The sequence below is a fragment of the Lepidochelys kempii genome, chromosome 6, assembly GCF_965140265.1.
Source record: "Lepidochelys kempii isolate rLepKem1 chromosome 6, rLepKem1.hap2, whole genome shotgun sequence".
NCBI lineage: Eukaryota > Metazoa > Chordata > Testudines > Cheloniidae > Lepidochelys > Lepidochelys kempii.
Window position 1 is genome coordinate 11,359,145 of NC_133261.1, and position 14,322 is coordinate 11,373,466.

The window sequence follows — 14,322 nt, forward strand, 5'->3', positions numbered from 1 at the left end:
GAATTTTCCTCCAGGGCAGACTGGAAGAGGCCCTGGAGGTTTTTCGCCTTCCCCTGTAGCATGGGGCACGGTTCACTTGCTGGAGGATTCTCTGCTCCTTGAAGTCTTTAAACCATGATTTGAGGACTTCAATAGCACAGACATAGGTGAAAGGTTTTTTGCAGGAGTGGTGGGTGAAATTCTGTGGCCTGCGTTGTGCAGGAGGTCTGACTAGATGATCATAATGGTCCCTTCTGACCTTAATATCTATGAATCTATGAATAGACATTGTTTTTGAGTTTTTCATTTTGATTTGGCTATTTTGGGATGTTTTGCACTTTTTGGGGGGGTCCATGTGTATTTTTTTTAATTGACCAACTTTGAGAATAAAATGCCATTTCAAAATGAAAAGTCGCAATGTTTTGAAAAAGCGAAAATGTTCAATTTTTATGATTTTTTTCAGTTTTTCCCCCCAGAACTATTTGTTGAATTTGACCCAAATTTGTGAATAGCTTTGGAGCTCCAAAAAATGCATTTTGGGGGCAGAAAAACTATTTGCCCCTCCAAAAAATTGCCCCTTATAACACCTATTAATCATTTAGTAACACTTTATAATCTATTTGTAAGTGTTCCCCTCATATAAAGTGTGACCAATAGTATAATAAACATGCACAAAACCATCCAACATGACAGAGTGGGGAACAGAGCTCAGGATTTCCTGGCTTCTGGTCCCTCTCTTCAGTGAAGGTCAGGCAGGTGCTACACAGGAGGGAAGAGAGAGATTCTGCTATACCTTGCTTTTTGTCAGCCCTTTGATACTCTGAATGATGTGTTGTGAAAAGCAGTTTTCCAATTCTGTATCTCGGAACTTGTTAATGTTAATGAAAACCAAGTAGTGATCAAACAGATGTTTATGGTTCACCTAGAACAAGGAAACATTTGTTATGCAACCATCCTTTATACCCTCAGAAAAACCTTTCTTAAAGCTCATGATGAGTCAGATAGGAACATAACAACGGCCACACTGACCAATGGTACTCCTGGGGGAATTCTGTGCCAAAAAATTAAAAATTCTGCGCACAATATTTTAAAATTCTGCAAATTTTATTTGTTAAAATAACACTACATAATCACATCAGATTCAATTATTTTGGTAATTTATTTCAAAATACCTGTCAGCAAGTATGTCTGTAACAATACAGACACACGAAAGATTTTCCCCCAGGAGTAGAGAGTTAAAGAAACCCCTATGACAACCCAAGTTCCTGTTTCTCTGCCCCCTCCCCTGGCCAGAGCCCAGCCAGGAGGCTAGACACCCACAACTCCTCTCAGGCAGAGCCCAGCTGTGGGGGGCCCCCTTGTCCAGATATCCACAGCCTCTCCCCCCGCCCCCGCCCCCCCCCCGAGGGTCCAGCCACCCACCCCTTGCCCCTCAGGACACAGGGATCCAGAGGTAGAAACAGCCTGATGCTGGGTCCCAGGTTTGTGTGGAGTTTGCTGCACACCACCCTCTCCTTCTCTCAGGGCATGCAGGGAACAGCAGCAAGAACCCTCTAGCTCCTTCCCCTTCCCTCCCAGCAGTGTCTTCTATGTGCGAGCTGGGCTCTGCCAGGTCCAGAGGCCCCTAGTGGCAGTCAGCAGCACTGCAACCCATTTCTGTAGGGGAAAGGAAACTGTGCAAAAAACATTAATTTCTGCAAAATTCTGCATTGTGCAGTGGCGCAGAATTCCCCCAGGAGTACAATGGTTCAGCTAACCTAGGATACCGGGCTAGATGAACCATTGTACTCCTGGGGGAGTGGCCAATGCCAGGTGCTTCAAAGGTAACAAACAGATCAGGGCAATTATCAAGTGATCCTTCCCCTGTCATCAGATCCTCAGCTGGTGTAAATCAGTAGGTCCACACTGGAGTCACACCAACGTATACCAGCTGAGGACATCATTCGCTGCAATGTCAAGTGCGGGTGAAATGACACCTGATCATGCCCCTGATGGTAGCAATTTACATTCCCTTTGCACAGATGTAAATGATGCACAGGTTGCAAATCCATGAGGAATCAGGTCATAGTTTTCAAGGCCAGAAGGACCATTGTGATCATCTAGTCTGACGGCCTGTATAATACAGGCCAGAGAAGGGGAGGTAACTTACCTGTAACTGGAGATTCTTCAAGATGTGTGGTCCCTATCTGTATTGCACTGAAGGGTGCCCAGAGCTGGAGCTTTTCAAAGTACTAGTATCCATCATTGCCTTACACTGTGGTTTTGCCTGAGGCAATAAAGGGCGGGGTGGACTGACTGTGTCTTCGGTTCCTTCTTCACTGCAGACCTATCAGATCCGCAGCAAAGGGGAAGGAGGGTGGGTTTGGAATACAGATAGGGACCACACATCTCAAAGAACCTCCAGTTACAGGTAAATAACCTCCCCTTCTTCTTCAAGTAATTAACAAGCAGTACCTAGGTAGGCGGGGGTGTGAGGAAGACAATGGAATCGTTGAGGGAGAACAAACAAGGGTAGAAAGTTCAGAGACTTACAGAACTTTCAGAAACAAGAAAATTACTACTGAACACCATGGAAGGTCCTGTCTACATGCAGTACCCAGACATGGGTGCTGGAGGGGGCAGGGGTGTTTTTGGTTGGAAACTGCCAAAATGGTGTCTCCAGCTGTTAACTCTATGAAACTCTCAGAAACAAGAAACTACTACATAAACCATTAAAATTCCTAACTAAAGAGTAAAAACCATTTTATTTGGAAAATGCATCACCAAGGATGAGAGGCCAGCAGAATCTGTGACTGAGACCACGCGGCAGTAAGAAGGAACTGAAGACGCAGTCAGTCCACCCCATCCTTTATCATCTTGGGCAAAACCACCAGGCAATGTAAGGACACATGCATGGACCGACAGTCACCACTACACTGAAAAACTCTGGGTGCATGGTGCACACACATTGCCTTCAGTGAAATACAACAGGGACCCTCCATCACTGAAAGAACTTCCCTGATTTCTTCCCTTTAAAAAAGGGAAGAAGGAGGATCCTGGGAACTACAGGCCAGTCAGCCTCACCTCAGTCCCTGGAAAAATCATGGAGCAGGTCCTCAAAGAATCAATCCTGAAGCACTTGCATGAGAGGAAAGTTATCAGGAACAGCCAGCATGGATTCACCAAGGGAAGGTCATGCCTGACTAATCTAATCACCTTTTATGATGAGATTACTGGTTCTGTGGATGAAGGGAAAGCAGTGGATGTATTGTTTCTTGACTTTAGCAAAGCTTTTGACACGGTCTCCCACAGTATTCTTGTCAGCAAGTTAAGGAAGTATGGGCTGGATGAATGCACTATAAGGTGGGTAGAAAGCTGGCTAGATTGTCAGGCTCAACGGGTAGTGATCAATGGCTCCATGTCTAGTTGGCAGCCGGTATCAAGTGGAGTGCCCCAAGGGTCGGTCCTGGGTCCGGTTTTGTTCAATATCTTCATAAATGAAGGTGTGGATTGCACTCTCAGCAAATTTGCGGATGATACTAAACTGGGAGGAGTGGTAGATACGCTGGAGGGGAGGGATAGGATACAGAAGGACCTAGACAAATTGGAGGATTGGGCCAAAAGAAATCTGATGAGGTTCAATAAGGATAAGTGCAGGGTCCTGCACTTAGGACAGAAGAACCCAATGCACAGCTACAGACTAGGGAACGAATGGCTAGGCAGCAGTTCTGTGGAAAAGGACCTAGGGGTGACAGTGGACGAGAAGCTGGATATGAGTCAGCAGTGTGCCCTTGTTGCCAAGAAGGCCAATGGCATTTTGGGATGTATAAGTAGGGGCATAGCGAGCAGATCGAGGGACGTGATCGTTCCCCTCTATTCGACATTGGTGAGGCCTCATCTGGAGTACTGTGTCCAGTTTTGGGCCCCACACTACAAGAAGGATGTGGATAAATTGGAGAGAGTCCAGCGAAGGGCAACAAAAATGATTAGGGGTCTAGAACACATGACTTATGAGGAGAGGCTGAGGGAGCTGGGATTGTTTAGCCTGCAGAAGAGAAGAATGAGGGGGGATTTGATAGCTGCTTTCAACTACCTGAAAGGGGGTTCCAAAGAGGATGGCTCTAGACTGTTCTCAATGGTAGCAGATGACAGAACGAGGAGTAATGGTCTCAAGTTGCAGTGGGGGAGGTTTAGATTGGATATTAGGAAAAACTTTTTCACTAAGAGGGTGGTGAAACACTGGAATGCGTTACCTAGGGAGGTGGTAGAATCTCCTTCCTTAGAGGTTTTTAAGGTCAGGCTTGACAAAGCCCTGGCTGGGATGATTTAACTGGGAATTGGTCCTGCTTCAAGCAGGGGGTTGGACTAGATGACCTTCTGGGGTCCCTTCCAACCCTGATATTCTACGATTCTATGATTCTATGATTTAATTCCTATTTGAACTAGAGCAGATATCTTAGAAAAAACATCCAAACTTGATTTTAAAATAGCCAGTGATGGAGAATCCACCAAAACACTTAGTAAATTGTTCCAATGGTTTATTCCCCTCACTGATAACATTTTACACATTTCCAGTCTGAATTTTTCTAGCTTCAACTTCCAGCCATTGGATTATATTAGACCTTTCTCTGTTAGACTGAAGAGCCCATTATTTAATATTTGTTCCCCATGTAGGTGCTTAGAGACTGTGATCAAGTCACCCCTTAACCTTCTCATCTAGCCCCTCATCATCTCGTGCTTATACAGCTGTAACCTCCTCCTCTCTGGCCTGGACAAATCCCATCTTCTTCACTGAATCTGTTCAAAACCCTGCCACAAGGATCATTGTCCTGGCTCGTCACTTTGCTCACATCACACCCAACACTGTGGCATTTTCTCTGCTCCATCATATCAAGCACAAAGTACTTGTCTTCACTTTCATGGACCTGCACTGCTGGTACTCACCCTGCCTCTCATCTCTCTTTTTCTAAATATTTCCTTAAACACAACTGATGCTATGACGCCTAGAGCTGTGTGAATCATGGTTGTGGGGTTATTTTGGTTTGCTGACAATTCCAGAAAAAATCAGGAACAATATTTGTTTTGGGTCAAACATTTCATTTTGATTTCAAGCATGTTTAAACTATTTTTAAAAAAATAAAATCAAAGGAAATTTCTAAATGAAAAGTCACAGTTCAAATCAAAAACTTGAAACGTTTCAGTTGATAAATATCAAAACAAAAATGTTGTTTTTTTTCTGTTTGGTTTGGTTTTGTTTTCAACCAACCAAAGCAACTGAGGGAAATCAACACAAACTTGCAATATTGTTTTGATGTCACCGAATTTGCTTTTTTCAGCAAAAAAAATTTTGTCCAAAAATGTTCCCCAACTCTACTTTCAAGGACCTTCACAGCTGGTCCCTACTCTGTCCCTCATACTCCATCTCCCTCTAAATCTCTCCTTAAAAACAATGGATGCTGTGATGGTCCCCCATGGTACGCTGCTACTGTTGCTTATTCTTCCAATAATAATCATCCCACTGCTCTCTTCCCCATCTGTCTGTACCTCCGTTTCAGTTCTCTGAGGGAAAGACCATCTTTCTGATTTTCAGTTAGTCAACTCACCCTTTTTATCCACTCCGCAAACAAAGATTTAATAAGTTTTTGCCAGTCACGGGTCCACTCTTCACAGAACAGCCCAGTGGAAATGAGCTGCTGCCATTTCTAAGAACAGAATAAACCTATCAGTTGACTATTTTTAATAGGAATGAAAAAATCAGTTTCACTGGAATTTTTTGGACTCACGTCAATATAATCAAAAAAGACTTTTTCCTGTTCAGACAATTTGGGGAATAACTCCTTGATCCATAATTCTGCTACATTCATAAATTCCTTGAGCCCCTGGGTCCGCTTAAGGTCCTGGAAATCCTTGAAAATAAAAAAAGAAGCAAGTTACAGAAGTGGTAAACTCAGCTTTTCATCTCCTTTATAGACATTAAATCAAACACTTGAAAAGAAAGTCACCAATTTCAAGACTGCATTTCAAGATTTGGTACTATTCAGAAGCCTAAATATCAGGTCATTGGAAAATTCAGTTGTGCAAAACTCATTATCAGATGGCTGGAGAAACGACAGATTTAAGTAGTTCTGGGAGCTACAAGAGAAAATAACTGAAACCAAGGGCCTGTCTACATTGGGAAGCTACTGCGCTGAAACTTTCTTGCTCAAGGGTGTGAAAACTCACCACCACCACCCCCAAGCGCAACAAGCGTCAGTGCTGTAAAGCACCAGTGTAGACAGGATCCGAGTGCTGGGAGCGCAAAGTGGTTTACCTAGAGCGCTGGGAGAGCTGTCTTCCCGGTGCTCACGTACAACCACACTGTCCCTTTAAGCACTGCCATGGCAGTGCTTTAAACTGCTAAGCGTAGACTTAGCTCAAGAGACAAATTGGGCCAAGTTGAAGTGATTCAGTGAGCAAACCCTTTTTTTAGGTTTCAGAGTAACAGCCGTGTTAGTCTGCATTCGCATCCGATGAAGTGAGCTGTAGCTCACAAAAGCTCATGCTCAAATAAATTGGTTAGTCTCTAAGGTGCCAAAAGTACTCCTTTTTTTAGGGTTGCCATCTTGCGCTTCAGAATCTAAACTTAATTAAAAATAAAGTCATTCTTCTAAGGCCTTAAGGGTGCTAATAAACCCTCCGAATTGTGAACAAAGCGCGATTCATAGTTTGATAGATTTAAAAGTCAGAAGGGACCATCGTCATGACCTGGCCTGACCTCCTGTAAACACAGGCCAGAGAACTTTCCCAAAATAATTCCTGTTTGAACTAGAGTATATCTTTAAAAAAAAAAATCCAATCTTGATTTAAAAGCTGCTAGTGACAGGGAGAATATTTCAGTGGGGTGTTAACTCTGAATCATAGAATATCAGGGTTGGAAGGGACCTCAGGAGGTCATCTAGTCCAAGTCCCTGCTTAAAGCAGGACCAAGCCCCAGTTTTTGCCCCAGATCCCTAAATAGCCCCCTCAAGGACTGAACTCACAACCCTGGGTTTAGCAGGCCAATGCTCAAACCACTGAGCTATCCCTCCCCATTGTAATTGAAGCCTCATTGTAATTGAAAGGACCACATTGTCAGCTATTTTACTGCTGATCAAAACATCCAAGAGATGAGGTCACATTGTGAAGCTTCTCCACTATCTACTGAGAAGCACTTTCTTGCGCCCTTCCAGAGCATCTACACTTAAATCTCTGAAAGCCAGGCAGTTTCAGAATTAATGTAACACAAACTTAAACGTCTGAAAACCAGGAAATACAGTGTTAACGTCCAGGCCACCCCCACAAAACAACCTTAAATCTTTGAGCAATGTATGCCCCAACACCCCCAACAACACACACATCAGCGCTCTGCCCTGACAGATGCAACAGAAAGTGTGAGCACTGTAGGACACAGTCTAACACATAGGCACCGACTCGGTGGGTGCTCCGGGGCTCGAGTACCCATGGAAAAAAAATTGTGGGTACTCAGTGCCCACTGGCAGCCAGCTCCTCCTGCCCCCCAGCACCTCCCATCTGCTGGCGGCCTCGCCGATCGACTCCTTCCCCTCCCCTGCAACGCCTCCCGCCTACCACGATAAGCTGTTCAGTGGCATGCAAGAGGCACTGGGGGGAGGGACCAGAGCGGGGGCGGGAAGATGTGGGGCAGGGTGGAAAGAGGCAGGGCAGGGGTGGTGCTTTGGGAGACGGGTGGAGTGGGGGTGGGGCCTGGGGTGGAGCGGGAGTCGAGCACCCCACCCCTCCCGCCCCCGGGAACTCAGAAACTCAGCGCCTCTGGTCTAACATGTTCTCTTTTCTAGAGCAAAATTCAGTTTTCAGTCAGGCGTAGCAAACAGGAGCTACCTACCCCTGGCCTACACCCCAACACTGAGCCTGCTCTACACAAACCACCCCTGACAGGCAAACAGTTCCCTGCCCTTCACCTGTGCACAGAGAATTCCTCCTGAGACGTTGCTTTCGCTTGCCCCTCAGAGACCACAGGATGTGTGCGACCAGATTACTGACCACCCCCACTGCTACTGACACAGGCTAACGACCTCAGCCCTCATCCTGGATCCCTCACATTACACATGCACTGTGCCTCAGATCGCAGTCACCGCCCTTCCAAGCTGCTCCAATGAATCTCTCCACCACACAGTACAGCTGCACTTAACACAATGTGGCGGGATTGGTTAGAACAGGCTGGCAGAGCTGGTTGATCAGTAGCTGGTGTAAATTGGCAACAGCTCCACTGCAGTCAATGATACCACAGCTGGTATGAATCATCCAAAGGTCCACTGGAATCAATGGAGCTGTGGCAACCAGAGGAGGACCTGGCCCACTGAGTGCACACTAGGAAATTGTATAACAAGATTCCACCATTGCTACCACTGGTTCACCAGTGGGAGCCCTGGTGTAGACAAGGCTCTGGGGGTTTCTGGCATGTTTGCCATGCTTCCAATTAGCCTGCTCTGAGCAGTTTTATTTGAGAAGGTTTATGCGGGTTCTCTGCCAGATCACATATGGCACCTCGGTGACAATTCATGGTTTTACAAATGGACATTTTTGGCACAGCAAAGTTCATGGCCGCTAATAAGGGTATGAGCATCCTGAAAGAAACCTTGGAACATTTAGAGAAAATTCCTCATAAAATCATAGAGTATCAGGGTTGAAAGGGACCTCAGGAGGTCATCTAGTCCAACCCCCTGCTCAAAGCAGGACCAATCCTCAATTTTTGCCCCAGATCCCAAATGGCCCCCTCAAGGATTGAACTCACAACCCTGGGTTTAGCAAGCCAATGCTCAAACCACTGAGCTATCCCTCATCAATAACTTAAAATGTTCATTTTACCCGTTTGGTTTGCAGTAAATCTTCTGTTCCAGAGAACAATTCAAAAATCTGCAGTGACGTCATCACGGGGTTGAATGGTATTTTCTTTGGGTGTTTCAAGAACTTTCTCACCAAAGTAAATGTTAAATTAAGGCACTGCAGAACATCCTCCAACTCCTTTGGCTGCAGAGCATCCTCTGCACTTCCTGTCTGATGTCTGTGGATACAGCAAGGGAAATAGCATTGAAAACTCAGCTCTTCAATAATTTACGGCAGGGTTTATCTTCAAATCAACAACTCTGGAGTGGGTACATCTATACCAGGTGTAGCAATGGGCGTAAATCAGCTCTGTATGCAGTATACGACACCATCCTATAATTATAGGATTGGAAAAGGTCCCACATTTCACCAAGGATTAGCAATAGCTACATTGTATTGTAAATTACTGTTTTTAAAACAGGAAACAGGAAAAGCCACTTGTTTAATTCTTGAAGTGCCACTGAAAGCAATTCAGGTCTGGGGTCTGTAACACTGCACCCTAATTAAAACTCTTATTTAACTAAGATTATCATGGCAAAATCTTGTGTGTCCTGTTCACAGCCTCGTTGCCTGTGTTCAATCCAGGTGAGAATGTGTTCGGTCACTTGGCAGTTACCCACTCAGTAGGTCACCTTGAAGACAATGTCTCTAATAAATGCAGCAATGTATCTCATCTGGTAGTTTATCACCCAAACAGAAAAATTCCACCGATGGCCTGTTGCTCTGAAGAGGGGTATCAGCACATTGGCAGATAAAATATATTTGAGGTGGACACACCACGGTGTGGTCAGAAAGAAGGTACCATAAAATCCGTTGTCATCGTTGGTAGCCTGCCAGGCTAACCAAGCCGTCATAGGCGCCGACTCCGTAGGTTGGAACACCCATGGGGAAAAATTAGTGGATGCTCTGCACCCACCAGCAGCCAAGCTCTCCTCAACCCCTGCCCCACCCCCTCCTCCCCTTAGCGCACCACGTCCCCAGTCCTCCGCCTACCTCCCAGCGCTTCCGCCCTGGCCGCCATCAAACAGCTGTTTGGCAGCGTTAGCACACTCCGGGAGGGAGGGGAGGAGTGGGAAGATGGTGCGCTCAGGGGAGGAGGCGAAGAAGAGGTGGGGTCAGGGCAGGGATTTGGGGAAGGGGTTGGAATGGGGGTGGGGAAGGGGTGGGAAGAGGCAGGGCAGGGGCAGGGGCAGGGCCTCATGGAAGGGGTGGAGTGGGGGTGGGGCCGGGGGCGGAGTGGGGTCGAGCACCCATGGGAAAGTGAGGAAGTCAGCGCCTATGCTAGCAATAGGCTTGGATGTAGAGGGTAACATATAGTGAAGTGGCTGGTATTCTATTATTGCAATATACCTTAAAACTACTCTTTTGGTCAACTGGAGTGCAGGATCACAGGGTTAAATTTTTGCCAAACCCCAAAGGCACATATACACCTATACTAATTAAGTAGGTGGCAATTCCCATTTTCCTGTTATCTATTGTGTTAAGGATAAAGTCCTCATCTTATGTAATAGGGACAAGGGTTCATTAACACCCATAGCCTAGTGGGCTAGTTGGCCTTTGTTATATTCACTGCTACTGCAGCCCAGTGGGCTAGCTTGCCTTTATTATATTTACTGCTTTACATTATATTCTGCTTTGCATTATATTCAGCAGTAATGCAGGCAACCTACAGGCCTGTATCCTGGAAGACATTAGCTTCTACAAGTTAGCATAAGGCTTAAGGCCTATGAACTTTGAACAGATAAACATTGCACAAATAAACAGCCCAACAGAAAACCCCAAGTATTTGGGGAGCTGAAAATAAAGGTTAAGGGCCTCAGTACATCTGTAGATGTAATGTGTTTGAGACAGACACTGTTTTGTGTGGTAAGACTGACCAAGTGGAAGACTCTGATGGAGAGGGTGACCTATGCTGGAAATAGCCCATTTTGCATGGTAACCAATTGTAAGGAGACCTCATAAAAATTATTAACGATATGTATAAAGCCAAACAAGCTATTACCCAATTAATGAATGAAGGTGATGAGTCTTCAACAATCCCCAAGGTAGATTTTGAAGTAAAAGACTGGGTTACGGTCCAAGGAATTGCAATAGAGATTATTTTCCTTATTTTAGGTTGCACTCAGTGTAAATTCAATTGGTATAAGCAAAAAAAACCTAAACAGGTACCAAACATTAATGATGGCAAATATATATATATGGTACCCATTCCAAAAATGCACTAGGATCTAGAGTATCATCTTCATGATACCCTTCCTCCACCCCAAGCGGTGGAAAATGGCATTGAAACTGTTCCCACAGATGTTTGACCATCTACATCTGCACCTGTGGTGATGGGGTTCATTTACAAAGGGGGGCATGTAGCCTATAGGCTAGCCTGTTTGCTTGCCTATATATCTTTTCTTATAAGTTTCTTATTTTCTTATAGGTTTGACTATTTGTTTTATTAATAGGTTGAGCTAAGGCAAAGTTAGCAAACATATGTCCGGGACCTTTCACCCAGATAGCAAAGTTAGTATACACACTGATGAGCTGCCAAAATCTTAACAACGGGTTCCCTATAAAAAGTTCTGATTTAAGGGATGTGCCCCAGTATGTATTTTTTGTATCCACAGGGTTATCATACGTCCGCATTTGCCCGGGAGGAATTTTTAAAATTCAGGGCAGGGCGTGTGGGATCAGGAGCCCCAGGGCCAGGGGAGCAGCAGCAGCAACAGGGCTCCTGCAGCGCAGCGCTCCTGGTGGCCGGAGGAGGAATTACATCACTTCCCGGCCAGAGCCCATCAAAGCCTCAGCGCCCCCTGCAGGGAAGCAGGTTAACAATCGGTTCTAAAACCGGTTCAAAATTTAACAACCGGTTCGCGAGAACCGGTGAGAACCAGCTCCAGCTCACCACTGAGTATACATATATTTGGGACCTTTCACCTAGATAGGTGGTTATGAGCTAATGCATAAGGTCCATGTATGGCTGTGACTTTTAGTATAGAGGATGCATTAAAGCAGGTTAGCATAGGGGCTTTCCTAAGTTCATACCCTTTTAAACTTAACAGATACACCACAACTTGGAACTTGGAAAGAACCAAAATAAGCAAGTAGGACAGAAACAACAAATGTGATACCTAACCACAAAAGGGCCATGGTAACGAATTGACATATATGATACTAAGTTAAGATCACTGATGTACTAACCTATAGGAAAAAGACATTCCAATATTAGTAAGATGAGGAAAGCAAATAAGGAAAAGGGGGGAAATCCCCTACTAAATATGCATCTAACATAGTGGTGTCAGCATAACATATTATAAAAGTAGCATCCCAGCCTAGGGAAGGTAGGAGAAAGAGATGTAGTCATTGGGAGGTGCCAGAATGATGGCCACTGGCAATGGTGGGGAAGGTGATGGTGATGAGGAAGATGATGGCTAACACTTCAGGTTGTTCTGCAAGGGATGATGTGAGTATCTGGAAGTGCAGATGTACATTCTGTAGCATCTCTATTTTACTAAGTTGGGGTGTTTGTGACTGTGCTAAATGTACTAATAAACTATATTTGTAAATATAAAAGAGTTCCTATAGTGTGAGTTGTTGCAACTGTGCACATTGGGGTTCCCAACTATATAACAATTTAAATAATACTGGGCCTGATCTTGGGACAAGAACCTGTCAACCCTCAAAGTGATAACTGGGGATTCTTAAGTAATCTATATAATTAATACACAATCTAAAGATCAGGCAACAGCACCATCACCTCCTCCTGCGTCTCCCCATGATGGTGGTGGCTGCTTTCTGTTTCTTTGCTACCTTGTTAAGAAGTTTGGATGTAAAATACTCACCTGGTACCAAGCCAAGCCTCTGTCCTTCTGGCAATGTCCTGCAAAGCTACATTGACATCACTTTCCTGAAACCACAGAAAGAGCGCATAGCATGGAAACGGGTCAACTTTAAAGCTCATCACAAATTACATCTCTTCCATGGAGAACTTCAACTTTTTGGAAGAAAGAAAGAAAGAAAGAAAGAAAGAAAGAAAGAAAGAAAGAAAGAAAGAAAGAAAGAAAGAAAGAAAGAAAGAAAGAAAGAAAGAAAGAAAGAAAGAAAGAAAGAAAGGAAGCCCAGTGTCTTCAGGTGAAAGCCAAAACCTTTTGGATATTTGTTTCTCCTATGAACAATCAAAAATTTTACACCAAAAGGAAAAACAAAACAAAGATTTGTTGAAAACCCAAACTTTCTTGAAAAACAGTTTTGACAGAAAATTTTCAGTGAGCCCTAGTCACCTTTATTCTCCCAGACTTTGCAGATCCTGCACCTCGCATGGCTAAGCCACACCTAAGGATCATGTACTCCATGCCCAAAATATTTAGCTTGTGTCCTGATCCAGCTCCCATTGAAATCAATGGACAAATTCTCATTACACTGGTGTGACAGCACCTCTAGACTTAAAGCTGATTAAGTTCAATAGTGGTAGGGTTACCAGATAGCAACTGAGAAAAAACTGGACAGGGGGTGGGGGGTAATAGGCACCTATATGAGAAAAAGTCCCCAAAAATGGCACTGTCCCTTTAAAAATGGGACATCTGGTCACCCTAAATGGTGGAGACTGAGCCCTATGCTATTCAGTTAGACAAGCTGTGGTGGGAAGGCTTGGGTTGGGAAACAAGCAATGAAACCCAAGCAAGGCACCTCACCAAGGCCTTACAGGAAATTACTAGGGCTGCTCAAAAGTTTTCCTCCAGCATTTTGTTCCAATGGAAAATTGTAGTTTTGACTAAATGAAAGTTTCACCAAAGGTGAAATTGACAATTCCAATTTTTTGTCAAGAAACACTACACACACACCTCTAAAATTTGCGATTTGGGTCATTTTTTCAATTTTTGGCCCTTTATGGCTGCAAAAAATTTTGGGCTCAGTTTGGTGAAATCTGAAAAAATTTCACTATCTTGGATTTTGTTTTTTTGATGAAAAGTCAAAATTTTTGACAGGAATTTTGATTAAATTATTTTTTCCTGTTTTTGTCTAAATTCCCAGATTCAATTCTAGTGTCCCTTAGACCCCTGTCCCCCAATATTTGCCCCCTTCTTTATTTTGTTTTAATTTACATTTTCCATAGGAAAAACAAAGATTTTATGACCAGCTAGAAAATATGGTTTAGGAAATAAAGATTAATGGGAGGTGGCCCCATTAACGTGCTTGTTGTCCATCAACCTTACGTTTATTCCGCGACCCTCTGCTAGGCGATTGGTGATCCGCTGGTAGACGTTGTTCAAAAGAAGCTGCAGGGGCACATAAATGTGAGGAACAGGCTCTCTACAAAAATTCTTCAGGGCAAGCATCTCAATGACTTTCTCTGCCAGAGGAGCGCAGCTCCCGATGAAGGTCTGATGGTCTTTTATCATCGCCAGAACTTTCCTGTACAGGTGGGATATCGCTTGATGTTAATAAAAGTCTGCATTTGGGGAGGTATTTGCTGTGGGCAGACTGGTTTATTTTTTT

At 44.3% G+C, this 14,322-nt stretch overlaps 1 protein-coding gene across 6 annotated transcripts in view; it reads right to left on the reverse strand.

Annotated features, from left to right (window-relative positions):
* The window catches only part of LOC140913636 (E3 ubiquitin-protein ligase rnf213-alpha-like), a 175,631-nt gene that overhangs the window by 102,112 nt on the left and 59,197 nt on the right, over positions 1-14,322 (reverse strand). For 5 of the 6 annotated variants that reach the window (XM_073350365.1, XM_073350364.1, XM_073350362.1 and 2 more), the window contains 6 exons: positions 14,040-14,238; positions 12,669-12,733; positions 8,821-9,016; positions 5,742-5,864; positions 5,562-5,660; positions 773-901 (listed from right to left, as the gene is read on the reverse strand). In XM_073350365.1, coding sequence (XP_073206466.1) covers positions 773-901; positions 5,562-5,660; positions 5,742-5,864; positions 8,821-9,016; positions 12,669-12,733; positions 14,040-14,238 — 811 coding nt within the window. The remainder of the gene's footprint in view (positions 1-772; positions 902-5,561; positions 5,661-5,741; positions 5,865-8,820; positions 9,017-12,668; positions 12,734-14,039; positions 14,239-14,322) is intronic. The other variant, XM_073350366.1, reaches the window with a different exon arrangement.